Genomic DNA, 27,832 nt, shown 5'->3' with positions numbered 1-27,832 from the left:
GAATAGGACAAGGGATGGTCAGAGTGGGATAAAGAGAACATGGGAGAGGAGTCAACCCAAGGTGAGTTGAATGGTCCAGGTAGGAATTAAGGCCATTGAGGGATCTACTAAATGGTGGCAAAATTAAAAATCTTTTCATGTCACTAAGTAGAAAAAAGTGAAATGAGATACAAGATATAATAGCAGGAACATCTAAGAACAAGGAATAAGCTTACAGGAAGAGATGAGTAACTCAGAGAGATGTCTATTGAAAATGAAATATGTAGGAGGTGAGAATTCACAGTAAGATTTTTTAGTATAGTAGTTCTCAAAGTTTTTGGTCACAGGACCCCTATGCCTTATTCCCCTTTCAGGTTTTCTCAACACAAAGTAACATATGAAACACTTTATGAAGTCCCCCAATTAGGAAATCTATTTAGCTTTATTTAATTCAGCAAATCTGGAATCTATTTGACCATGGTTGCCTTTTGGCCACTAACACACAGAGCTGATAGTCTCATTTTTCTGAAAGTTACATGAATGCTTATATAATGTCTACATTTAGAATACAATCTTTAAATTGTCCAGGTAAACTGTAATTCATTCATTTTTACAGAGTAAATCATACTTATTGTTCAGAAGCATCTTGGCAAGTCAGTGTTTCATAGGACATGTTCTTTAAAAACCCTGTTCCTTTTTTCAAAATTTAGGGGGGGAAAAAAGTTACTGGGGATGTCTTTTTATTAATAAACAAAAAACTGTGGGAGTGCAACACAGGCAGGAAATTGTTTGTTTAATATTTTTATTAATTTATTTGACAGAGAGAGAAAGAGATCACAAGTAGGCAGAGAGAGAGGGGGAAACAGGCTCCCCGCTGAGCAGAGAGCCTGATGCCGGGCTCTATCCCGGGACCCTGAGATCATGACCTGAGCCAAAGGCAGAGGCTCAACCCACTGAGCCACCCAGGCACCCGGCTGGAAGTAGTTTTACAGGAGCAGAACAAAAGAGGAATGAGAGACTAGAAAATCTTGGGAGGGGATAATCAGGAAAGGTGAAACCTCTCCCTTCAGAGCAGGTGGCAGAGGAAAGAGTTTGGGAAACTGCTGTCAGCAATCTAGGGGAGAATTCATGCTCCCTAACACCTCACCTTTGTGCTCCCACTACTATTAAGTGACCTCATTATCTCAGCAGAGAGATGTCAAGTTTTATGATAGTGATTTTTGGGGGGTGGCCATAATAATTTTGGTTGTTTTCAATCTTTTCAACTCACAATTTGAATTTATACCTCCAAATCCATCTTTTAATGATTAGGTAGTCATCACTCAGGCTCAGTCATTCCTGGGAGCTGTGCACTCCCCAAGGCTCGAGCGTGTGCTGTGTGACACTTAAAGCCACAGGATGCATATACATGATTCATTTATCTTTGACTCTAGAGTAGGAGTCAGCAAACTTTCTAGAAAAGGCCAAGTGGTAAATATTTTAAGCTTGCAACTTGTCATTCTTTCTGCTGTTGTGGCATGAAAGCAGCCACGTACTGTATGTAAATGTAATATATCATGAAAGAACATGGCTGTGTTCCACTAAAATTTCATCCACACAACAGGTGTCAGGCCAGAGATAGCTGAGGTCTGTAGTTTGATGATCCCTAAAGTACCAATTATATTCAATGATAAGAAATTTAAATATTTATTCTTATTTATACTCTACCTTGTTCATAAGGATCTATTACACTAGCCCTTTAAGATTAAAGAAATATTGGGGCGCCTGGGTGACATAGTTTGTTAGGTGTCGGACTCATGTTTTCAGCTCAGGTCATGATCTCAGATCATGATCTCAGGGTCGTGAGACTAAGCCCCATAACAGGCCCTGCACTTAGCCCGAAGTCTGCTTGGGATTCTCTCCCTCCTGCTTTCTCTCTCTAAAATAAATAAATGCAATCTTAAAAAATAATTAAATTGAATTAAAGAAATATCTACATGTGGAAAAAATTCAAACTGTATAGAAAGATCCAAAGTTAAAAATAACAGATTCACATCACCCAGTTCTACTCTCCAGAGATCAGGTTTCTGATTGTATTTGTTTGTTCATTTTTACTTCTAGTGACTGCTATTATCTATAAGAATTTGTGTCTATTACAGTATCTGTATTATCTGCCAACTTATGAAATCACGATTTTATTAGATATAACCTTCCAACTTTTTGTTCCAACTTCACTTTCTTTCATTAGTTTATATAATTTTGTCTTACCATGTCAAGGTTTATGAAGTTGCACTATTCTAGAACTATAATTATGCCTTCTTTGCTTTGTCTGAAGGTTGAATATAAAAATGTAAACCCATTATATAGTACTTACAATATCAAGGATGATTCATAATGGAATTTAATGGAATAATCAAGCTCATAGAGAAGAATTAATGCATACATCATGAGCACTGCCATTCACAGGAACACATTCCAAGACAGATACCGTATAATTTCACTCATCTGTGGGATTTAAGAAACAAAACAAATGAGCAAAGGGTGGGGGGAAGAGAGGCAAACCAAGAAACGGACTCTTAACTATAGAGAATCAACTGATGGTTACCAGAGGGGACATGGGTAGGGTGATGGGTGAAATAGGTGATGGGGATGAAAGAGGGCACTTGTGGTGAGGACAGTGTGATGGATGGGATTGTTGAATCACTAACTTGTACACCTGACACTAATACTACACTGTCTGTTAACTAACTGGAATTTAAATGACAACTTAAAAAAAAAAAAAAGGAACACATTCCAAGCATTAGGATTAACAGGTTGTTTTTTGATTTCTTTTCAGCTTTCTTCTTCTAAAGCAGTGTTTTTCCAGCTTTACTGTGCTTGTGAATCACCTGAAGATCTCATAGTGCACATTCTGATTCTGGAGGTCTAAGGGAAGGCCTGAAATTTTGCATTTCTCAAATCCCCTGGGTGATGTCAGCTCTTACCGGTTCTCTTCGAAAAGCCAAATTCTAGAGCAGTGTTTCTCAAAAGTCTTAACTCTGGACCACCAGCATTATCATCACATGGCAACTTGTGAGAAATGCAAATTATCAGGCCCCACAGCAGACCTACAAAGGAAGAAAGTCTGGACCTCTTATAAAAGGCACTAACTTCTAACATAGCCCAGCATTCACATAAAACTAAGCATAAACCTAACATAAACATAAAACACAAAGTTGAACGGCAGTATTTCGATTTCAGATGATGGGGCGCTTCTTCAGTGGTCTGGCACAGTCAGGGGCCTGGTGCTGCTTTGATGAATTTAATCGAATTGACATAGAAGTTTTGTCGGTCATTGCACAGCAACTTATTACCATTAGGAATGCCAAGGCTGCAAAGGTAAGGTATGAGGCAATTGTCCATGGAAGTAGCATTTCTTAGGTCTGTAAATAGCTGACAGCATGTTGCATTTTAGGAAGAACAATGCTAACTTTAACATGTCTACCCATGTTTCCAGTGTAATTGGTGAGGACTACAGCAATAAGACATAGCTGATTGAATTAATCCCTCACCCAAGTAACACAGAAACAACTATATGTCAGATGCTTTGTGGGGACCTGGAGATACAGAGATGGTGAAACTCAGTCTCTCCCCTCAGGAACTCTGTTCTTCCCACCTCCAACACACACCTCCCTGCATGCATGTGCACACGCATCCGCTCACACCCTGTCCCTGTCCCCTCGACCTCCAGTTTTCCTCCTCACCCTTCTTGTTCTTGCCTTTGACATTTACTTCTCTGTTAGGTTTCTCCCCTGCACCTCTTATGGACTCCACTGCCTTCCTCATGGCCCCAGGCTCAGCCTAATGCAGGCAGAAAAATAAAAGAGGAGCCCTGCATAATCCAAGGCTCTCAGCCTATACAAACCACAACAGGCTTGCCAGTTGTTTAGTATTTAAATACTTGTTGCCCTGAGTCCCTAGAAAGTTCCTCACCACTACCTTGTCCCCTTCCTAAAGAGCACCGGTTCTTTGCTAGATCCAGCCATGAGGGTTCATCCTGGTGTAGCAGGGGGGGTGCTCTGGATCCAGCTGTAGCTCTAGGGTTGGAGACCATTCTCACTGGAAGGTGCCCTGATAAAGAGTTGCTAAATGTTTTGATTTTCACCTCTGCAAAAAAGCAAATTATAGAACAAGTAAAAAGAAAGCAGAAATTGGACTTCAATGAGTCACTAAATTGTACAAGGCATTGTACTTTTCATTTATTTCATTTTCACACCACACCTACATTAAGTAGAAGGCATTTTCCCAAGATTATAGGTGAAAGGGATTCAAAGAAATTAAAAATATTTCTGGGGACACCACAAACCAAGATAACTAAATCTATGTGACCCTAAAGTCTGAGCTCCTTCAACTACACACTCTCCTGTCTCCCACATCCTCAGAGGAGGCCTGTTTTAAATGCAGGGACCTCCAGATAGCACATAACTCATAAGTTACTATTAGCTTGCTGAGCATTTAGCTGAGAGCAGAGCATGGGGAGTAAGAGAGAAGGACCAACAAGAATGGAGGCCGGACAGAAGCACTGCCAACTGCAGGGCGCTAATGTGAGATAACAGGAAGGGAGGAAGACATCTGAGATGGGTGGAGTGGAATCGATCCCCTGGAATAGATGAAGAATAGCACAGCAGCTATTTAATGGCCGCAGGCCTGGTCTCCATTGTACTGCCCAGCGTTTTCTCCTCCTGGCTACGACACATCTCCTAGTCTTCCCTGTATTCTTTGTGTTTGCTAATAATGCCTTCCTCCCATGGCCCAGTTAGAAACCCGGCATTCATCTTGGATTCCCATCCCCCCCCATTACCATCAACCCGAGAATCTAAGCCATCATCAAGTCCATTTAATTTTATCTGCTGGACGCCTCTCATCACTGATGGTAACTCCATAAATCTGGATCTCATCACTTGTTCAATAATAATTCCTTACTTGTTCCCCCTCTATAGTTTGTCCAGCCTCCCCACTGCTACCTTTGATCCTATCACTCTGCGCAGCATTGTTCTCCGCTTCCCCCCACCCACAGGACAAAAGTCTAAATTCCTTAGCCCAGCGGGTGAGACTCTTCTTGATGCTCAGGCCTCAGCCTGGCTACACTTTCCTCTGGGAACTTCACCCTTTAGTAAAGTGAGTATCTGGTCGTTTCCTGGACACGCGTGGCTCCCTTTGACCAGATGGCTCCCCTGCTTGTCCACATCAAATGCCCTTCAGTCTTCAGGCCATGCCGCCTTTCCTGCTCCTCCTACACTTGATCTTAGCCAAAAGGGCGAGAGGCGATTCCCCGCTCCTCCTGTGGGCTTTGCACACACCTCCAGTGGGGCATCTGTTGTAGTGCTCAGCCCCAGGTTCCGTATCTGCCACACTGTAGGCCTGGGAGCTTCTTGGCGCCCCCCGCCCCCATGTGAGTCTGCCTCAGCTCCCCACCTCCACACCTAACCCTGTACCTCCTCTGCAGCAGATGCTTGGCAGGTGTTTGCCCTTGAATGAGAGTGGAGGAGGGGTGCCCGCCCCAACAGTGGGGCCTCTCACACTCAAGGATTCCGATCCCCTTAGAATTTCCTGGGGAGAAACTAGGGGTGGAGAAGGTTTCAGGGCCATTGCATCTAACTTGAATTGAGGAGTCTCAGCAAAAGAGGTTGAGGCCTAAAATATTATAGGACTGGGCCAAAAAGGGACAATTTGGGCAAAGCAGGGGCAGAGAAGCAAAAAGTAGGAACTACTGAGCCCAGCAGAGATTGGGGGTGGGTAGTATGGAATCAGGAGAGAAACGTTCTGGGTTGTCCAATAGCAGGATTCACTGGGCTGGTAGTCTTTGCTTGAATGTTCCATATACACGTTTTATACACAAGCTGTGCTTATGTGAAAGAATTTCCAAATATCTAGAGAAGTGTTAACTTGTATTTTCTCTTTCTTTCAAACAGCTGTCTAGATTCATGTTTGAAGGGCGGGAAATCAAGTTGGTCATGACTTGTGCAGCCTTTATCACAATGAATCCTGGATATGCAGGCAGAACTGAATTGCCAGATAATTTGAAAGCCCTGTTTAGACCCTTTGCAATGATGGTTCCAAATTATGCTTTGATTGCAGAGGTGAGCTTCACATTATAAAGCAGAAAAAATTTAAGCATGTTTTACTTACTATTTGATTCTATTGAAGTAGGAAGTTTCCTTTATGACTGCACCCTGGCAAAAGTTACACATTACTCTTCAGCGTGGATGTGACTGTTATCACACAGAATGCTTTGGTGTTTTGCGTGTGTGTGTGTAACTGCTACATCCCCAGTGCCCAGAATGGTATCTGGAATATAGTAGGCCCCTAAATCTGAAATAAATCAATGAATTTAATTGTCTACATCATTTCATATCCTGATTCTGAGGCCAGCTGCAGTGATTTGAGTAGGTAGTGGATTGAAGAAAGGTTCCACACTCACCTCCAAGGTCATCATCCAATTTATTTAACCAAGAATGCAGAAATTTATCAGAAGCCAAGTAGCCTCCTAGGGCAGAGGAAGGCTGCAAATCTGTGTAGCTTCCCTTGATACTCAGGAGGCCTAAAGGGAGCACCCAGCTATCACTGATTCTGTCCACAAGGTGGTGTTCGTGTCTGATCGGAGAAACTCTAGTCTTGCCTTTGTGCAAGGCCTTACAACACCATCCAGCCTCCGTGATATGAACATTTTCAAACAGGGGGCTCTACTGTTCTTGAACCCAATGTCACTAAGGCCACATCTTCATCTATAGAAAGGAAACAGAATCACTGCTCAAGCATCCCTGTGTAATATCCCACCTTTCACCTTGTTGTAATACAGAAAACCCCTTTCCTTTCAATCTTCATATTTCTTTGGTAAATGATATAACAACTCGGAGAGGTATAATGCCTAACATAGATTTTGCATACATTGGTATTATGCTTATATATCACTGTCAATACAATATAAGAAGCATTGCATTGTACTTTCCCCTTCCAGGTAATTCTATATTCAGAAGGATTTGAATCCAGTAAAATACTAGCAAGAAAAATGACACAGATGTATAAGCTTTGCAGTGAACAGCTCTCTCAGCAGGATCACTATGACTTTGGCATGAGAGCGGTGAAGTCTGTACTGGTCATGGCCGGGTAAGAAGCCAAAGGGGTCAAGAGTGAAATTCTAAGCCATCTAAGTAAAGCAAATGGCTAATTCACCACAGCTCTTGAAGCAAGATAGAAGGTGACTTGAAAATGTGAGCTGCCACTGCCATCATTTTACCTTGACACTCCCAGGCCACAGCCAAATGGGGCCACTCTCCTCATGGGTAGTCCCAGTTGGCCCTATACTGAACCGGAGTTTCTCAACCAGGCTTTAGCTAGCTTTCATTTCCCCTGAGCTCACTGCATATGTTGAGGGTTGTTTTTGTTTTTTGTTTTTAATTTTATTTTTTCAGTGTTCCAAGATTCATTGTGTATGCACCACACCCATTGCTCCATGCAATAGAGCCCTCCTTAATACCCACCACCAGGCTCACCCATTCCCTCACCCCCTCCCCTCTAAAACTCTCAGTTTGTCTCTCAGAGTCCACAGTCTTTCATGGTTTGTCTCCCCCTCCAATTTCCCCCAATTCACTTTTCCTTTCCTTCTCCTAATGTCCTCCATGTTATTCCTTATGCTCCACAGGTAAGTGAAACCATATGATAATTGACTTTCTCTGCTTGACTTATTTCACTTGAGTTTTAGCTACAAAAGCCTTTACCACCGTGAAATAGGATGACTAGACTTAAAAGGCACCGTTTGCTATGCACATACAGTAAGTTAAGTCATACTGTCTCCTGAGAAAGCCTGAAACCTTGACAGAAACTTCAGTTTCCTCGTTGTGCCCTCAGTCCAGGCTTCTGTCCTAGGCTCCACCTCTGCCTTTCCAGTTTGGTCCAGCCCTAGCTGCATTGTAGTTTCTAGTAAACCAGCGTTCTAGTTTTCTTCTTTTTAAGCCCCAACTTCTCCCTTTATAACCTCTTGAAACCTCTACCTCTGAGGGGTTCTTTATCTAGAGTCTCTGAGGGAATCTACCTTCTCTCTAGTTCTTCCTTTTAGGCCATAACTTACTGGCTTGGGCCCCACACATCCAGGGCCCCTTCTCCTGGCATCTGTATCCCTGGACTCCACACAAATCTCCCTGCCCTACTCTGTTCTTTCTTTCAACCTCCCAGATACAGCATTTTTCCCTTTTATAGGATTGCCATGTAAAGACCAGGGACACTGAGGGGTTCAGATATACTTGCACTTCAGAAACACAACCACAGGCCAGTGGGCAGGACAGACACAGGAGCAGTCATCTAGGACACAGTGCATGGAGACAGCCATAACAGGATCATGCCCAGGGTTTGCTGATGAGGGCCAGAGAGGAGCTTTCTGGAGGAGAGAGTAACTGGGCTGGGTTTTGAAGGAGAAGTAAGAGGTGTCAAAAGAGCAAAGCCGGACTTTCTGGGCTGAGAGAAAAGAAAGTCACAGCGATGTGAATCATTATGGTTTATTTGGGAAGCTGTAAATTCAGGTTGAATAAAGTCTGGATTGATGCAGGAAGGTTGAAAAAATACCTTTGTAATTCTCAAAGCCTGTAGCCAGTGCCTGATCTGTCCTGTGATCTGATGGAGATGGACAGTGGGCATGTAAAGAAAAATGATTCTTTCCTTTAGCAGGAATCCACAGGGGGTGCCTTCCACAGCTTTTTACAAGTAGACTGCCTAACCTACAGGTTTGGAAAATCATGCTCAGAAGTACTGGGTTCTTGCAACATCATCTGAATCATCCCTTTAAATTTAGGTCTTTAAAAAGGGAGAATCCAGACCTAAATGAAGACGTGGTATTGATAAGAGCTTTACGAGACTCCAACTTGCCAAAATTCCTAACAGATGATGCTGTTCTGTTCAGGTAAGTTTCTAGATGTTACAGAATAAGGCATAGCTGCTGGGTAGAAGTAAAGGATAGTCTTCTCTTCAGTTATGTCTGTCTTTAACAAGATAATAACATCCTCATCTTTTCTGGAGATACTTATTATAGTTTTAAAAATACTAGTTTAACAAACTGAGGGTTGCTGGGGGTTGGGGAATAGGGAGAGGGTGGCTGGGTAATGGACATTGGGGAGGGTATGTGCAATGATGAGTGCTGTGAAATGTTTAAGCCTGACGATTCACAGACCTGTATCCCTGGGGGAAATAATACATTATATATTAATAAAAATAATTTAAAATACCACCACTACCAACAGTATAATTACCTAAAACAGAAAAAAAAATACTAGTTTAAAATAAAGATCCTAAAGCTTAAGTATCAATCATTTCTTTTTTTCATAGTATTGGTCATTAGGCTGTGTGTTATACGAATTAGCATTTGGTTACATGTTCCTGATCTAAGAGAAATTCCTGACCCCAAAAAACCAGGTTTGGGGCTTAATATAAATGTGAGGGCTTTTATCTATTTCTACTTTTACTATTAAGTTTTATGTTTATCCAAGTCATATATAGTTGTAAAAAGTATAATAAATTAGTCTCATGAGAAACAGTAGCTCCATACCCTTTACCAACTCCCACTTCCTAAAGGCAATCATTTTTCAATTCTTTTATTTGTTTGTTTTGTTATTTCCCTCCATAGTTTTAAGTACTGTATTTATGCTATTTCTTGACTTTTCAGTTTTAGACATGCTCTATAGAGTAAACGGGAGATGAGGGTATGCATGTGGACCTCTCACCTCCCCCTACAGTTACATTGCCATCTAACTGGAGCTAAATGTTCAGGGTTCCCATAATTTATTACAGCTATATAAATAGTATCCACAGCTGAGCTATGTTTCCCTTGTTTTTATTATCCTTTCCCTACATCTGTTAATTTTCTTAGTTTTTGTTTTTTAATTCTGTACCTACTTTCCTACAAATTTATCAGTAATTTATTTCCAAATTCTCTCAGGGTATGTGTAAATCTCCTTAAAAAAAAAAAAAGACCTTCAATTATATAAAACATTCTACCAAATTTGTCCTCCTGCTCTAATCTGCACTGCTTGCCCATTACCCTGCTGTACATTTTTCATCCTGGGATGTCCATTTATGACTATGCTGGAGTTCCCTTTGCTCTTATCCTCTGTCAGATGTTCTGATTTGCTTTTGTCCCCTGTCAGATCCTCTGAGTAGACACATGTCTACTCCCTTTTGGCAGAGCACAATGATGAAAATTTCTATACATTTATCTTTACACACCTGTGATACCTCTATAATGAGATTCTAGTAAATTTCCTAGGTTTTATAGAGTATGGATATTTTTAATTTAGATAGATTCTATTAGGATATTGTCCAATGTAGATATTGGACAAATGTAGATATTTACATTTATATAAATGATTTTATGATAATACCTACTTCCTTTTGAATGTTTTAGAGAGTGACCAGAAGTCATACACTATTTTAATATGCATTTCCTTAATTATTAGTGCCATCAAGCATTATTTCTTGGGTTCATTAGTCATTTATATTTATTATTTTTAGGGCATATTTCTATTGTGCTCTTTTTCTTATTGATTTGTAGGAAATCATAAACTTTATCTGGTATAAAAATTGGAAATACTTTTCTAAAGCCTTTTATCTCACACATGTTTGTGGTTTTTTGCTTGTTTGTTTTTATTTTTTCACTTTATCAACTTTTTAAATAACAGTTGTAGATTTCTTGTCTTCATTAGAAAGAGCTTCTTGGATGGGCTAGATGGGTGATAAGTATTAAAAAAGGCAGTTGTTTTGATGAGTACTGGTGTTGTATGTAAGTGATGAATCACTGAATTCTACTCCAGAAACCCATATTGCACTGTATGTTAACTAACTAAAATTTATTTTCAGAAGATTTTTGTTTATTTATTTTATATAGAGAGAAAACATGAGCATGGGGAGGGGCAGAGGGAGAAGCAGACTCCCCACTGAGCAGGGAGACCTGATTTGGGGCTCAATCCCAGGACCCTGGGATCATAACCTGAGCTGAACGCAGACACTTAACCAGCTGAGTCACCCAGACACTCCTAATTAGCTAAAATTTAAATCTAAAATTTTTTTTTAATAAATAAAATAAAAATAGAGACCTTCTTAACCACAGTGTTGCAAAATATATGTTATATTTTCTTCTAGTATTTTTGTCATTTATACGGAAGTCTTTATTATATCTCAAATGTATTTGTGTATATAGTCTGAGGTAGGGATTTAGCTTCTTTTTTTACCCATAGAAACATCCCATATTGTCTGCTTCTCACAGAAACAGTTAATTTTTCATTTATTCCTTTTTTTTAAACCTACTATTAGTTCCTATTTCTATTTCTATCTTATTTTTCTGAATATCCTTACAGTAATAAGCATGCATAAATGCTTTTGGAAAAAAATGGGATATAAATATAATTTTTAAAATAAACTGATAAATTAATCACTTTCTATATATTTGATACTATGCCATGTACTGTGGACAATACAAACAACATAAGAGATATTCCTTACCTCAAAAACTTCCCAATATACTTAAGACCATTTGTCTACTATACAAGAAACAAAAAAAATCATACACAATTCAGAGAAATATTAGATTCTGGTATAACACACAAGACAGACTAGTACTGTGCATGTTCAGAAGAAAAGATTAAGGGGAAAAGTAAGACTCATTGTAATCAATGATCATAATAAATATTGAGAAATATCAATGATCAATGATTTTATTTTTGTTTTTTCAGTGGAATCATATCTGATCTTTTTCCTGGAGTCCAAATTCCAGAACATGATTATGGTATATTGCAGTCAACAATTATAGATGTCATGAATAGACAGAATCTTCAGCCTGAGGCATGTATGGTTAAAAAAGTGATACAGTTCTATGAAACTATGCTGGTAAGACATGGTGTGATGTTAGTTGGGCCAACAGGAGGTGGCAAGACCACAGTTTACAAAATACTAGCAGAAACTTTAGGGAATTTGCGAAAACTTGGTATAGACAATCCCTTTTACCAACCAGTTAAAACTTATGTTCTTAATCCTAAATCAATTACAATGGGTGAATTATACGGCGAAGTTAATAACGTAACCTTGGAGTGGAAAGATGGTCTGATGGCACTGAGTGTCCGAGCAGCTGTGAATGACACTTCAGAAGACCATAAATGGATCATCAGTGATGGGCCCGTGGATGCTCTTTGGATTGAAAATATGAATACAGTGTTGGATGATAACAAGATGCTTTGTCTGGCTAACAGTGAGAGGATCAAACTTACACCTCAAATCCACATGCTTTTTGAGGTAAATATATATGTCTTACTGTGGTGTGAAATCATTCATTAGATTGGCATGCTATCATCAATTTTTTTTTTCTTGCTGATAAATCATTTACTATCTGTAAGGCCTACCATGGTGTTTTGTTTACATACTAAATTGTTTACATCCTTATCAAATTGTCCTTTCATAGTAGAGTGTGCATCCTGAGAACCAAAGACTCTCAAATATTCCTGTCTCTCTATAAACAGGAAATACAATAAATTCTATCTTCCTCAGCACTTGTTTCCTTTCTTTTGGAGATAGTTAATAAATATATTGATGATGTTACATGATTTGAAATGCTTTCCAAGTTTAAAAAAAATTCTATTTAAAAAAATTTTTTTTATTAAAAAACATTATATTTACTATGAATAAATTATCTCTCTGTGGTATGAATATTTGGTGAAGGGATTGGAAAAGGATTGTGGACCTAATTGTGTGGTATTCTGGAAGATACCACCCCTGCTGTACCCATTCATCAAACATGGATTGAATGCCTACCGTGTGCTAGGCATTCAGCTTGGTATCAGATATAAGAATGAAAAAGTGAAGAAAACAAAAGTGAAGAGGATAATGCCAAATCCTTATGGGAAGGATTTGGCATTATCCTCTTTAGGGTTTTTTTTTCACCGTATGCCTCACTTACCTTTCTTCCTCCATTTTTGATTACTTAAAGCTGTCTGTCTCCCTTTCCTACAAAGCCTTTCAGTGTTAAGTTTAAACATGTGATCCATTAGCATTGAAGGTGAAGAATTAGGAAGTAGTATTAGCTATTTTTTGTTCAACTTCCTTCAATTGCAGGTGCAAGATCTAAGGGTTGCCTCTCCTGCAACAGTCAGTCGATGTGGAATGGTGTTTGTGGATCCTGAAGAACTGAAATGGATGCCTTATGTTAAAACATGGATGAAGAGTATTTCTAAAAAAGTAAGTACAACCAGATATACCATAACATATCCATCTGTCAGGATGGAGGCCCTTGCCTGCCCAAACTGCAGTAAGTTAAGAGACCTCATTGTGCTTAATGGAGGGAAATTCCAATACTGAACCTACTGCCTGTCCCTAAGAATTCTTGAGAACCTCCAGAAATGTTTATATCCTCCCCAGATCCGTCCTCATTATCTGTTACCTCAGCCTGCCCCGCTGCCTCGCCGCTCTGATTCCTGCCCACTCTGCCTGGCTTCTCCCCAGATTGGTTCCTCTGCCTGCAAGCACAAACACTTCCTGAAGTCCCCCAAACACAGCTAGAACAGGCTGGGCCATTAAAAAAGACTTTGCAGATGGCTTGGGATAATGAGAAGGAATCACAATGAAGAAAAGAACATTTTAATCCAGGCACTGTCATTGTTTTTAGATTGTAAGAGCCACTAACATCTCTGAGAGAAAAGAAAATGAGTTTCCCTCCCACCCAATCTTAGGTTTCTGACCCAAGATGTCTTCTAATCTCAGAGGAGACATTCTAAATTATTACATGGAACTACTCAGGTCTATATCACCTTCTGTACCCTCTCCATTCTAAAATAGGAGTCCTCTTTGCCTTAGCTTAACAAGGGATCTTTTGAAGTGTTGTGCCCCCATCCCAGCCCCCATTCCAGAGAGCCATCTTCTTTCTGCCTCTCCCCCTGCAAAGATGAAACAGAAAACAATTGTTTTTTTCATTCTTAGGCATCAGCATTGGAACAATAATATGTTCTAGGTTCAGAGCACATTATAAAAGAAAATAAGCCTCAGAATCGAGAACTCATCATGACTATAAGATTTTAAACCTTCGCAAATTTACTTTTCTTTTAAATCAAAAGGCTATATTACTTACGGCACTTTTAGGTTTATAGAAAATCTTAATGGGAAATACAGAGCATTATCATACACTCCTTCCCCTCCAAACATAGTTTTTCCTACTAACATCCCCCATTTATGGTATATTTGTTAAAAGTGATTTGTTGAAATTGACGAAACATTATTGACACATTACTATTAACTGAAGAGCATAGTTTACGTTAGGGTTCACTCTGTGTTACATGATTCTGTGAGTTATGACAAATGTGTAATGTCATGTGTCCACCCTTATAGTATGATACATAATCGTTTCATTGACTTAAAATCTGTGCTACTCATCCATCCATACCTCCTCCCAACCCTTGACAACCGCTGATCTTTTTACTGTCTCTATAGTTTTGTCTTTTCCAAATGTCAAGTAATCGGAATCATACAGTATGTAGCTTTTTCAAATTGGCTTCTTTCACTTAATAATATGTTTTTAAGTTTCCTTCATGTCTTTCTGTGGCTTGATAGCTCATTTCTTTCTGGTTCTGAATAATATTCCATTGTATGGATTTACCGAGTTTATCCATTCACCCGCTGAAGGCTATCTTGATTGCTTCCAGGTTTTGGCAATTACGAAGAAAGCTCCTATAAACATCTGTGAGCAGGTTTTTGTGTAGACTTAAGTTTTCCGTTCATTTAGGCAAAATATCTAGGAGTGTGATTGCTGGATCATATGGTAAAAAAAAAAATTTTTTAAGACTTTATTTGTCAGAGAGAGTGACAGAGTGAGAGAGAGCATGTGCACAAGCAGGGAGAGGAACAGGGGAAGCTGCAGAGGCAGAGCGAGAAGCAGTCTCCCCACTGAGCACAGAGCCCTGTTGCCGGACTCAATCCCACAACCCTGGGATCATGCCCTGAACTTAAGGCAGACACTTAACCGACTGAGCCACCCAGCTGTCTCCATATGGTAAAATTTTATTTAGCTTTCTAAGAAACTGCCTGTTTGTCTTCCAAAGTGCTGTACCATTCTGCACTCCCACCAGCGATGAATGAGAAATCTTGCTGCACATCCTCACCAGCATTTGGTGATGTTGGTGTTTTAGCTTTTCGCCATTCAAATAGGTATGTCTCGTTGTTTTAATGTGCATTTCTCTAATGTGTGATCATGAGTGTCTTTTCATATGCTTATTTGTCATCTGTTTATCTCCTTTGGTGAGGTGCCTGCTCAATCTTGCTCCTTTTTTATTGGGCTGTTTACTCTTTTTGAGCTTTACAAGTTCTTTGCAATTTTTTGGATACAAGTTCTTTGTCAGGTAAAAATTTTCTCCCAGCCCGGCTTTTCATTCTCTTAACAGTCTTTCACCGAACACAAGTTTCTAATTTTAACAAAGTCCAACTTACCAGATTTTCTTTCATGGATTGAGCTTTTGGCATTATATCTGAAACCCATTTCCAAACTTATGGTCATCTAGATTTTTATCTGTTATCTTCTAGAAGTTTTATAGTTTTGCTTTTCACATTTATGTCTGTGATCCACTTTGAGTTAACTTTTGTGAAAGGTGTAATATCAGTGTCTACATTCATGTTTTTTTATATATGGATATCCAGTTGTTCCAACACCATTTACTGAAAACACCATCCCGGCATGCCATGTGACTCAGTTGGTTAAGCATCTGCCTTCAGCTCAGGTCATGATCCCAGGGTCCTGGGATCCGGCCCCATGTGGGACTCCCTGCTCAGCAGAGAGCCTGCTTCTCTCTCTCCCTCTGCCTGCCACTCTGCCTCTCTATCTCTTCATCAAATAAATAAATAAAAGTATTTAAAAAGGAAGGAAAGAAGGAAGGAAACATCATCCCTCCTTCAGTGGATTCCCTTTGTTCCTGTGTGATAGATGGTTGACTACATTTGTATGGGTCTATCTCTGGGTTCTCTATTCTGTTCCATTTATCTGTGTGTCTGTTCTTTTGCCATTATCACACTGTCTTGATTACTGTAGCTTTTTAGTAATTCTTAAAGTCAGATATCATCAGTCTTCCAACTTTGTTCTTCAAAAATGTGCTATTTTGGGTATCTCAACTATCCATATAAACTTTATAATTGGTTTGCTGATATACACCAAATAACCTGCTTGTTGTGATTTAGACTACAGTGAATCTATAGATCAAGTTAGGAAGTGTTGACATCTTAACAATATTGGATCTCCCCATCCATACACATTGAATATCTTTCTGTTTACTTCGGTCATCTCTATCTTCTTTCATCAGAGTCTTGTAGTTTTCCTTACTTTGCCCTTGTACGTATTTTGTTGGATTTACACCTAAGTATTTAATTTTTTGTGCTAATATAAATGGTGTTATATTTTCCATATCAAATTCCAATTATTCATTGCAAGTATATAGGAATTGACTTCTGTATCTTGATCTTGCATCCTGTAACATTGCTGTAAGTGCTTATTAGATCCAGGTCAAGTCTTTGGCATTTTCACAATATAGGACATTGTCTGCTACCACTACCCAGAATCTCCTCATATGTCTCTTCCAAATCACAGATTTTTAAAAATTTCAATTTGTTTCATATCTTGTGATGTTTTTACCCTTTAATCTAAAAGTCACAGAATATATTGTAATACACAGATTTAAACTAATTCATTTCTAAATTTAATTGCATATTTCATCTGGTCTTACTGAAATATTATTTGTTTATATGATTTTCAGCTGAATGAGGACACCCAAGAGTATATACTGAATCTTTTCCAACGTTATGTTGATGATGGTTTACATTTTATCAATAAAAAATGTGGCCAAGCAATCCCACAAGTGGACATCAGCAAAGTTACTACACTCTGCTGCTTATTAGAGTCTTTGATACTTGGGAAGGATGGAGTTAATTTGACAATGGTATGAAAGGTTTTTCTCCCTGCTATAAAACTAGGAAAATGAGATTGTTGTATAGATGCTTTGCAAATAGATAACTGAATTTCCTATAAAATGATCATTTGATTTTTAAGTTAATTTTTTTAAAGGAGTAATGATTGTAAATAGATTCATAGAATCTCAAAATTGGAAGGAATGTCAGAGAACCTATAGTTTACTCTTGTACTCAATGTTTAAATTCCCTATAGTCTGCAACACATTCCCAGTATGTTTCTGTCTAGCAGCTGCTTAAATATACCTTCATGCAGGTGTAAACAAAGTGATAATAGTCCACTGAAAGACAGCCTTGAGCTTTTTTCTACATATCCCTTGCCATTCATTATCTTGTACTTGTATAAAACATTGCTCTGTGGACTACAGGGTCAACTCTAAGAAACATATACTATGCCCTTTTTAAAATGCATGTGTCTCAACAAAAGAAAACAATCTTCAGGCTTTGCAATTTAAGGATTCTTGTTATATTAACAAATAAAATACTAAAACTCTTTCTCTTTGTTTTTTTAGGAACAAACAAAACTGAATACAATGCTATGTCAGACTTTTGTATTCTGTTATTTATGGTCTTTGGGTGGTAATCTAACTGAAAACTACTGGGATTCTTTCGATACATTTATTAGAACACAATTCGATGATAATCCTGATGCCAGGGTAAGAACCAAATAAATTTCATTTTAACATAATAGCTCTGAATCATTAAAATTAAATTTCAAGACTAAAATTTTGAAAGACTTAGTTCTACAACAAATAAAAATCCTTCACTAAAAGAATTTATTAAATTATTCACTTTTTAAAACCACAGAGAGCACTTATTGTATTAAAATTTTTCATAATCCTCCCCCAGCCATACGAAGAAAGTAAGGTATAAAAGAATATTAAAACTCCCTACCGTAGGGACACCTGGGTGGCTCAGTACGTTAAGCTTCTGCCTTCAGCTCAGGTCATGATCCCAGGGTCCTGGGATCGAGCCCTGCATCCAGCCCCACATTGGGCACTCTGCTCAGCAGGGAGCCTGCTTCCCCATGTATCTGCCTGCCTCTCTGCCTACTTGTGATCTCTTTCTCTCTGTCAAATAAATAAAAAATTTAACAAAAACCTTCCTACCATAAACAAATATTGAATTCTAGTTAGTACATTTCTTTTTCACAGTGTTATGGTTTGACAATTCAGAATTTACTTTCTATACATTCTAAGATTGAGCAAATGAATAAATATGTTGAGGATAATGTCAACCAGGTTTCTCACTGTTAGAAAAAGGATTTACAAATGTGGAAGGGGAGATATTAGAAGGCACCTGTGTTCTTTCATTGGAATTGGAAGTCTTGGTTCTCATAGAGCAAAAAATATATATACATATATGGAAATTAATACATATATTCATACATATGTTAATTTCCTAGTTCTGTGTGCTGATAGGAACTAGAAGAAGACAACTCAGGAGCAATGAACATACCTAGTATGCTCATTTCTAAATACTGTTCTCCATGAAAGGGAACCAAAGCTCTGTAATGACATAGCTGGAGTAAGACAGGGGAAAGTACAAAATGAGCCTAGAACATCTTCTTATGGCAGGTAGCAAAGAAGTGCTCCAAGAATGATCACACATCTCAAAGGAACACAGGAGCCAGTTTGAGGGACTCCTATTGACCAAATCTAGACAGATTTGAGCATCAAAATAAATAATAATAGTATGGAATTACAAGCCTTTGCATGAAATAAAAATCCATGAGTTGATATTCAGAACAAAAATATACCTGAATAAATAAATAAATGGGGGAAAAGGAAGAGCTCTTTCTCTTCTTTTTAATATTATTTATATACTTATAGATATATTTATTTATAGTAATATATAATGTATTATTTGTTTCAGGGGTACAGGTCTGTGATTCATCAGTTTTACACAATTCACAGCACTCATCATAGCACATACCCTCCCCAGTGTCCATCACCCAGCCACCCTATCCCTCCCTCCCCACCCCCCAGCAACCCCCAGTTTGTTTCCTGAGATTAAGAGTCTCTTGTGGTTTGTCTCACAGAAGAATACCATTTAATCTACATAGAAGAAATGATGGAGTTAGAAAGTCATTACTTTGCAGCCATCATAGTAATAATTGATTTAGGCAAGAATTATCAATGGATGCTAAAAATTGTGGGTGAAGGCTAGATGACAGACAATATTTACATAGTTTCAAAGTATCTCCTACAAATTATTGATTAATTGCAGAGAGAAAAATAGTATTGTTAGAGTAAAGAAACCTTGCAGACACTACTTTAAGAAATCAATTTAACATCATCAGCATTAGGAGTGCCTAACCTGTGCCTCCTGATACAGAGTGCTGAGAAGGACACAACCTCACTTGTGAAGTATTCCTTTCAAACATACATGCCCTGAATTTAATTATGGGAATATCCCTGGAATACCCAAGTTGAGGAGCATTCTATAAAATAAGCTGGCCTATATTCTCCAAAATGTCTGTCATGGGAGACAGAGAAAGCTGAGGAACTTTTCCAAATGAAGACGCTTAAGAGGTATAACTGAATACAATGGACTATCCTGTGTTGGATCCAAGACTGGGGAAAATATAGCTGTAAGTGGCGTTATTAAAAACAGTGACAATATTTGGATTTGGAATGTAAATTAGGTAATAACATATCACCATTCAACTTTCTGATTTTGATCACTTTAATGTGACTATATAAGAAAATATCCTGTTCCTTAGGAAATACACAGTTATTTAGAGTAAGGTGGAATAGTGTATACAATTAACTCTGATAGAGTAGGAAGAGCAATAATAAAGCAAAGGGGGCAAAATGTAAACAATCAATCTAGGTAAAGAATATATGGAGTTCTTTGTACTGTTCTTTTAAGTTTTAAACTATATAAAAGTAAAAAGTTACCAAAAGAAGAAAAAAATTCCCTAAGAATCTGAGCTCTGTGGATTAGGACCTTCTAGTAGATATGAGACCTTTCTGAATCCCCAAGATGATGGTATCATAATTGGACAGGATGGGCTGTTTTAAGGACAGTTGGGAATTTGAGACAGACAGATCCCTCTTGGGGAGCCTGCTTTTCCCTTTCCCTCTGCCTGCCACCCCTGCCCCCACTTGTGGTTTCTCTCTCTTTCTCTGTCAAATAAGTAAATAAAATTTAAAAAAAAATTTTTTTAGGGGCACCTGGGTGGCTCAGTGGGTTAAAGCCTCTGCCTTCAGCTCAGGTCATGATCCCAGAGTCTTGGGATCAAGTCTCATATCGGGCTCTCTGCTCAGCAGGGGGCTTGCTTCCCCACCCCCTCTCTGCCTGCCTCTCTGCCTACTTGTGATCTCTGTCTGTCAAATAAATAAATAAAATCTTTTTTAAAAAATGTTTTAAAAAGAAAAGAAAAAGTGAAGCTTTTCATAACCTGGCCCCTGTGCTCCCAGATTCATCTCTCACTGTCCATACTGCTCCTGTATTTCCAGTATGCTTGGCACTTCCCATGTCTTCAGCCTTCTTTTCACCCTCCTTCCCCATCCCATTTCTTCATTGCCCATAGCATTCCTGCTTGTCCTTTAAGTCTGAACTGTAGTGTCACCACCCTTTGGAAGCTTTCCTGAATCTCCAGCCATCACCATAAAACTCTCTGGCAAGTAGAAAGGAGTCATCCTGCCTTTGTAAATGTACTAACTCCACTGGAATCTTAATTCTCTGTAATATTAACTGATATGCTTCTGTTTCCCCATGAATTTCAAGGTCACTGAAGGCAGAGACTGGGTCTCGAATTCAGCATTTGCATCTACCACCAAGCACAGTAGCTGGCAAGGAGTAAGCCCCTGAATGTTGACTTGAATTGAAAATGCTTTACAATTCTAATCTAACGTGTCTTTTTTTTTCTTCAAAGATTTTATTTATTTGAGAAAGAGAGAGAGAGAGTACAAGCCGGGGGCGGGAGGTGCAGCGGGACAGGTAGACTCCCTGCTGAGCGAGGAGCCCAGTGCTGGGATCAGTCCCAGGACCCCGAGTTCAGGACATGAGCCGAAGTCAGACACTTAGCTGACTGAGTCAAACAGGTGCCTCCTAATATAAGGTTTTAAGATAATATATCAGGGGTTTTGTGCATTGTATTGCATGGTTATGTTTAAAGTATTAGACTCTGATACCTAAGAAAAGTAAGAAACAAAGAAAAAAGAAAAAGAAAAAAGAAACCCAAATACGTTCATATTCTACGACTGCCTTTGTTTATGTGTGAATTTCCCTATTGCTGCGTGGCAATCCAATGAAAGTGGTATTTGATTTTATACTTCAGCTTCCCAGTTCTGGTGATCTGTGGAGCATTCACTTGGACTTTGAGACCAAACGGCTAGATCCCTGGGAACGAATCATACCCACCTTCAAGTACAGCCGAGATGTTCCTTTTTTTGAAATGCTCGTCCCCACAACTGACACAGTGCGCTTTGGGTATCTAATGGAAAAACTGCTGGCAGTCAGGCATTCGGTGCTGTTTACGGGAATAACTGGAGTTGGCAAGGTAGGAAACTCTCTGAAACAGGAAGGTCTGTCCCCAATGAGGGCTTGGTGGACTTAGAGTTATAAGCCCCAGAAATAACACATTATTTTTCAGACAAAATTCTTTTGAATTCTGATCATTTTCCAGGAAGAATGTAACTATGCTGAATCTGTATTTATCTTGGGGATTACTCCAAAGTTTGCCAGTTTCTGAATAAATCCTTGGGGTCAAGACCACATAAATCAGAGGACTTGTGGACTAGCACATTTTAGGTTTGGGGGCTTTTATGTCACATCCCTTGGAATTTCTGAGCCTGCCACCACACAGGATAGGGTGGGAATTGGTCAGAACAGTTTGTGTCCCCAGCAGACTGTTGATAAAGATCAGTCTGTCCCCTCCTGCCCATTTACTTCTACCCTACACAGCAATGGTGTTTGGAAAAAGTAGAGTATAGGGGGAAATGTTGATTGTCTGCTTGGCTTGGGGACAGTCCGCATAAACAGAGATTCACTACTGATCCTCTATATTATTTCAATTTTTTTCCTTCTCTTTTTTTCCCCTCCAAGTTATTTTTAAAAGAAGTTTGGGTTCTTCTAGGACTCGTGCTACCAAATCGACTTGGATAGGAACAAAGCAAACTTAGCAAAACTTTTGCTAAGATATAGCTGGTTAGAATATCTCTTTGGCACTGATAAATATAATTAAATGGAGTCTCCAGGAAGAAGGTAGACATTTCGATCTAGCTTTAACCTATCTCCTTCATCCTGTCTCTTACTCTTTGTACTGGATTATTACTGATGTGGACAACTGAAAGATATACTGAATATATATATTAACATATTTTTTAATTTAAAGTCTGTCATTGCAAAAGGATTGTTGAATAGAATTCAGGAATCAGCTGGCTATGTTCCCGTTTATCTAAATTTTTCTGCTCAAACTTCATCTGCAAGAACTCAAGAGATCATTGAGTCAAAACTGGAAAGGAAAAGAAAAAATATACTAGGTAAGAGTGAACATTTTTATTTGTCTCACCCAAATTATTTATCAAACCAATAATCACAAAAATACTTCATGTAATAAAATTACAAATGGGTACTTTCTTTGCTTAATTTACTTGAAGGGGATTCTGTGAGTGGCATTCTTTCCTGTGCTGTACATCCAGATATCTTACTGGTAGCACACGGCAGTTCATTTGTCATCACCTTCAACGTAGAACATCTTCAGTCTCTGCCTCTCTGTGGCTGCCCCTCTCCACACACGCTTTCAAGTCTGCACTGATTTTCCTTTATTTGAAACCAACCAACCAACAAACCACTTTGTATCTGGTGCACTGAGTTATCCCAGTTCTGCAAGGAATTGGCTCGAAACTCTCTAGGTTTTTTCTTCAGTCAGTGCTTTCAGCCAGGCTTGTGGGATCTCCCTCATCATCCCATATTAACTGCTTAGATAAATAGCTTAACTTTCTGGTCCTTTGCAGCTATTTTGAGTCAGGTCTAATGTAAAGTTTCAACCCCAAACCCAATGTAAGGCTCCTCCTCTCTTCTGTCGTGGACCTGGTTTGTGGGTCATGGCCCTGGAGGTGGACCGGGGCTTGGAGTGCCCTTTGGCCCTTCCTGGCCCTCCCTGTAGGAGGCTCTGGTGTGTCAGGATGGGAGGAGGGGAGGACAGGACAGTGTTCCCCCTAACTGGCATTATAAATCCATGGGCTTCCGCATGGATTGTCCCTGCTTCTCTTGCTAGTGCTGAATGTCGTCTGTGCTATCTGTGTGGCAGGCTTCCAGGAGCAGCTCCCTGAGGGACTCCCCAAAAACCTGTGTACAGGTCAGGTATTGGCCTTCCCATTGGAAGCGTCCATAATGTTGGGAATCAGAGTCCCAGCCCTCACTCAGGCCCACCCTCAGCCGCTTTAGTGCCTCCTCTCTATTACCTTTTCCCTACTCTGGTAGGCACAGGGCAGTGGAGGCCTGTCTCTCTGGTGGGAGACCAATGTCTTTATGAATGATTCTCTTTGAGTCCCTTCCCACTCCTGTCCTGCTGCTTGGCTTCTGGAGGATGGAGTGGGGCACTGAGTTTACCTTGGTTCCTTCATTGTTGGTAAGAGCTGGATGCCAGAGTGGGCATCTCTGCTTAGGCTGTTTTCTTTTCTCTGGCACTATTTTTTTTTTTTTTTGACTAGTGTGTATATTGATGTTCTCTATGTTAAATATGACATTGTGAAGTTCTACTGTACTGGATTTCCCTTTGATGTGTTCATCATGTGTTCAGAATGCTTTTCTTTGTTTGTTTGTTTGTTTGTTTTTAAGATTTTATTTATTTATTTGATGGACAGAGATCACAAGTTGGCAGAGAGGCAGGCAGAGGGAAGCAGGCTCCCCGCTGAGCAGAGAGCCCAATGTGTGGCTCGATCCCAGGACCCTGGGATCATGACCCGAGCCGAAGGCAGAGGCTTTAACCCACTGAGCCACCCAGGCGCCCTGTGTTCAGAATGCTTTTCAATATCCAGCCCTGTTTTCCTTGTGGCAGGTGGCATTTTTGTGAGGAAGCTTTTGGAGTACTTTTGTTTCCCGCTCTGAGAAGAAAATGACCTTCCTCACCCCATGCCAGGCCACACAGTTGGGGAAGACAGTGGCAGTGACTGGGATTGAGAAAGATCCAGACCTGACTGGAGAGCTGGCATCATCCTGCCCCTCTGGGAGTGAGAGTGGGGGCCCACCTGACAGTGGGTGTCTCATCCCTGTTCACCTCTCCCTGCTGGGGCCCTCCTCACTCGGAACTGAACGCATTTCAACCTACAGAGTGTTCAGAGTCCAAAGCCTTACCTGACCTTTGTCTTACATTTTCCGATGGCAAATCTTAATTCTTAAATTCATTTTATTCCCCAGGAGCCCCAGGAAATAAACGAGTTGTGATTTTTGTTGATGATTTAAACATGCCCAGACTGGATCACTATGGCTCTCAGCCTCCAATTGAATTACTTCGGCAGTATCAAGATTTTGGTGGATTTTATGACAGAAACAAACTCTTTTGGAAAGACATACAGGTCACTTTTGGTTTTAAGTTACTTTGTGTGTTTAAATGTAAACAGTAAGAAAAGATGGTGCATTTGTTTGCTAGGGCTGCCATACAAAATACCATAGACTGGGTGACTCCAACAACAGAGATTTATTGTCTCCCAGTTGTAGAGCCCGGAAGTCTGAGATCAAGAGGTCAGCAGGGTTGCTTTCCTCTGAGGCTTCTCCGCCTGGCTTGCAGATGGCTGTCTTCTCCCTATGTCTTCTCATGATCTTCCCTCTGTATCTATCTGTGTCCAAATGTCCTCTTCTTATAAAGACACCAGTCATACTGGACTAGAGCCCACCCTAATAACCTCATTTTCACTTAATTACCTCTTTAAAGACCCTATCTCCAAATATAGTCTCATTCTGAGATGCCAGGGCTTGGGCTTTCAGCATATGGCTGGGCATGGGTAGAGGAGGACACAATTCAGCCTCTAACCTATAGCCTTGGTGTTTTTTAATAGGTGAGTCGATGTATTTAATTGATATTAAATTCTTGCCCTGCTTTATTTGGGAGATTCAGGAATAAGTGAGATGGGCGTATCTCCCCAAGGGGTGAGCTTCAGGGGATAGATGAACACAGGTATTTATAATGCAGGGTGATGAGCAGGGAGAAACTGGAGGGAGGCAGGGTGGGTACTTCTTGAAGCTGAGAGAAGCCTTCCCAGAAGATGATGTTGGAGGAGGATTTTGTAGTCAGAACATGGAAGAACAAGGGAAAAGAGCATTTTGCATCTCGAGGCAGGGAGCGTGGAACACCACGGTGCTATGGAATATGGGCACCAAAGTGGCAAGAGATGCAGAGGTCAGCCCAGGGGGCCATGGTGCCATGACAAGGAATGTGGATTCATAGATGCACAGCCTCTGGAAGAACTGTCATGGAAAGTTTCCCTTGGCCGCGGTGGAGGAGTGGTCTAAGAGGAGGCAAGACCAGAGGCAATTACAATATCATGTATGGGTCAGTTGAAAATGTTATGACCAGAGGCTCATAGGAACCGAACTCTGTATTTCCCCCAGGAGCAGTGGTTCAGTGTGTGTTAACTCAGTGTGTTAACTATTTGTGTTAACAAATAACAAGAATTGACTATACTTAATATTTGTTGAACGAATATCTTCTAACCTCACATACAAATTCTTAACCGGTTTTGAAGATTACATTCTTACATAGATATGTTTCCACCGATAGATGCATTAGCTGAGTGACCTCGAGCAACTTAACCTCCCCAGGTCTTGATTTTTTTCATCTACAGAATGAGGGTAAGGGTAGTGATCTCCTGGGTGGCTGTGAGGATTAAGTCAGACAATGTGTAGGAAGACATAAGGTAATGCTGTCACGTGGTAGGTCTTTGGAAAAGGGTTGGTTTGCGTCCCGCCACCCGTATGGGCAGCTGTCATCTCCTGCTTGGCTGGGTGACTCGCGTGGGTTTCTTCCCACAGGATGTCACGATCGTATCGGCATGTGCACCCCCAGGCGGGGGCCGCAACCCTGTGACTCCCCGCTTCATCCGCCACTTCAGCATGCTGTGCCTTCCCATGCCCTCAGAGCACAGCCTGAAGCAGATTTTCCAGGTGAGTGTGAATTTAAACCTCGGCAAGGGGCCAAAAGAAAACATGTCTGTTCCGAAATTCCCACAGTAAGAATAGGCTGTGGTGTTTCTGAGGAGCCCACCTGTGCCTTTCCTGAGCAGAAAGCAGGTAAACACAGGGGCATCTGCGCAGTAGCTGACCGGCGGCCGCATCACTGCCTCTGTGTTTATGGTCCCAGAACTAGTTTCCAGAATGCAGAAAGACTGCCAAAGCCTTTAAAGAAGGCTGTATCGTGGGCCCCTGCCACTTAGCACTCAGCAGACCCCACCCCGCACCTACCCCCCTGCCTCTGTGCTCCTCTCATACTTGACCAGCTCCCCATACGCTGGCAAGCTCAAGTACATTGCACCTGACCTAGACTTCATCGCCTCCCTGCCACCACCACCTCCAACAAAAACAACTACCCGTACTTCTTGCACCCCTACAAACTTCCCTACGGGGCCATTTCCTCTGCCTTTAAGTGGGAAAAATAACCATACCTCCCCACAAGTGCTTAGCAGAAATGTTCAGTAAAAGGTGCAACATTATTCTGAGTAGGATGTTGAGAGAACATGAAGCAGCATGACTAGAGCGAGCGTGCCATAACCAACCACAAAGGCTCATGGCGAAGATAGCGGGCTGAGCCTTGGGGGACAAGAACAGACAGAGGAACAGATCCTGGGAACAGAAAGCACACGGGCAAATGCAGTCACAGGGACGAGAAATGGTGATGTGGGCATACAGGTAGAACAAGACTTTTCACTGACTGGTCTGGAGAAGCTGACTTGGTGGGTAAATGACTGAGGAGCCAAAGAGGGGCAGTGACACATTCATACATGTCTTAGCGTTTCCTTACTGAAAATGTATACACCAAAAATATGCATCACTGTACATTCTAAAGGTAAACTGAGCAGCACACAACAAATTCAATTGATAATGTTGTCATCAAATTAGATGTAATTTCTAATCAGAAAGGTATAACAGCGGTAATTGAAACCAACAATCAACTCCATGAACTACTCACAGCGTGCTGATGGCAAAGCGTCCTGCCCCCAGACTGTGGGAATTCTGGCTCTAGTGCATAGTCTTAGTAGAAGCTTTTCAAAGTTGTCAATTATGTCAGGTAAGCCAGACCTTTGAATAGAAGACCAAGCTGTGGTCCTTAGTAAACTCTGACGTGTTTACTTCTAATGACATGCTAATTTTAATTTATGAATATCAGTTGAGTAGCCCTTAATTTCATTTCTTAAAGAGATATTTACTGACCATGTACTGGGTGCCAGACATTGGTATTACATTTTAAACAAAGAAGATACCACTCTTGTCCTCATGGGGCTTCTACCATGGAGACAGATAATAAACAGATAAATGAACTAATAAATATATATAAAAAACTGTATAATATGGTTTTATATATATATTTGTAAATACAAGTTTGTAATGGATGGAGAATAAACAGACTAGATTTTAATTTTTTATATAGTATATATATATGTAATATGTATAGTAAAATTTTATTTTATATATATTTTTAATATATTTTTATTTTTTATATATTTTGGGATGCTCCTACCATATGGAGAATGAGAAACTCATATTGGGGGCCCAGGAGGGGGCAGCTCAAAAGATATTCCTTGTAAGCTGCTGAAACTAATGTTCAATGAGGAAGCTCATTGAAACAAATACTTGAGTTTATTTTAAAATCCTATATGAAAGCCCAAAATCTAAAGTCACAAGGACTGACTTACAAGCA

The 27,832-nt window shown here is 40.1% G+C and overlaps 1 protein-coding gene across 2 annotated transcripts in view; it reads left to right on the top strand.

The window, feature by feature from the left end:
* The window catches only part of DNAH6 (dynein axonemal heavy chain 6), a 231,596-nt gene that overhangs the window by 83,971 nt on the left and 119,793 nt on the right, over positions 1–27,832 (top strand). For both annotated transcript variants that reach the window (XM_032880677.1, XM_032880676.1), the window contains exons 30-41: positions 3,199–3,336; positions 5,910–6,077; positions 6,956–7,104; positions 8,783–8,890; positions 11,712–12,267; positions 13,084–13,206; positions 16,758–16,940; positions 17,481–17,624; positions 21,257–21,478; positions 22,313–22,460; positions 24,340–24,497; positions 25,951–26,082. In XM_032880677.1, the coding sequence (XP_032736568.1) occupies positions 3,199–3,336; positions 5,910–6,077; positions 6,956–7,104; positions 8,783–8,890; positions 11,712–12,267; positions 13,084–13,206; positions 16,758–16,940; positions 17,481–17,624; positions 21,257–21,478; positions 22,313–22,460; positions 24,340–24,497; positions 25,951–26,082 (2,229 nt within the window). The remainder of the gene's footprint in view (positions 1–3,198; positions 3,337–5,909; positions 6,078–6,955; positions 7,105–8,782; positions 8,891–11,711; positions 12,268–13,083; positions 13,207–16,757; positions 16,941–17,480; positions 17,625–21,256; positions 21,479–22,312; positions 22,461–24,339; positions 24,498–25,950; positions 26,083–27,832) is intronic.

This window comes from Lontra canadensis, unplaced genomic scaffold (genome assembly GCF_010015895.1).
Source record: "Lontra canadensis isolate GAN:19392208 unplaced genomic scaffold, GSC_riverotter_1.0 scaffold71, whole genome shotgun sequence".
In the NCBI taxonomy this organism is placed as follows: Eukaryota; Metazoa; Chordata; class Mammalia; order Carnivora; family Mustelidae; genus Lontra; species Lontra canadensis.
Note: the sequence above shows the minus strand (reverse complement) of the source record. Positions and strands in the feature narration are given on the sequence as shown.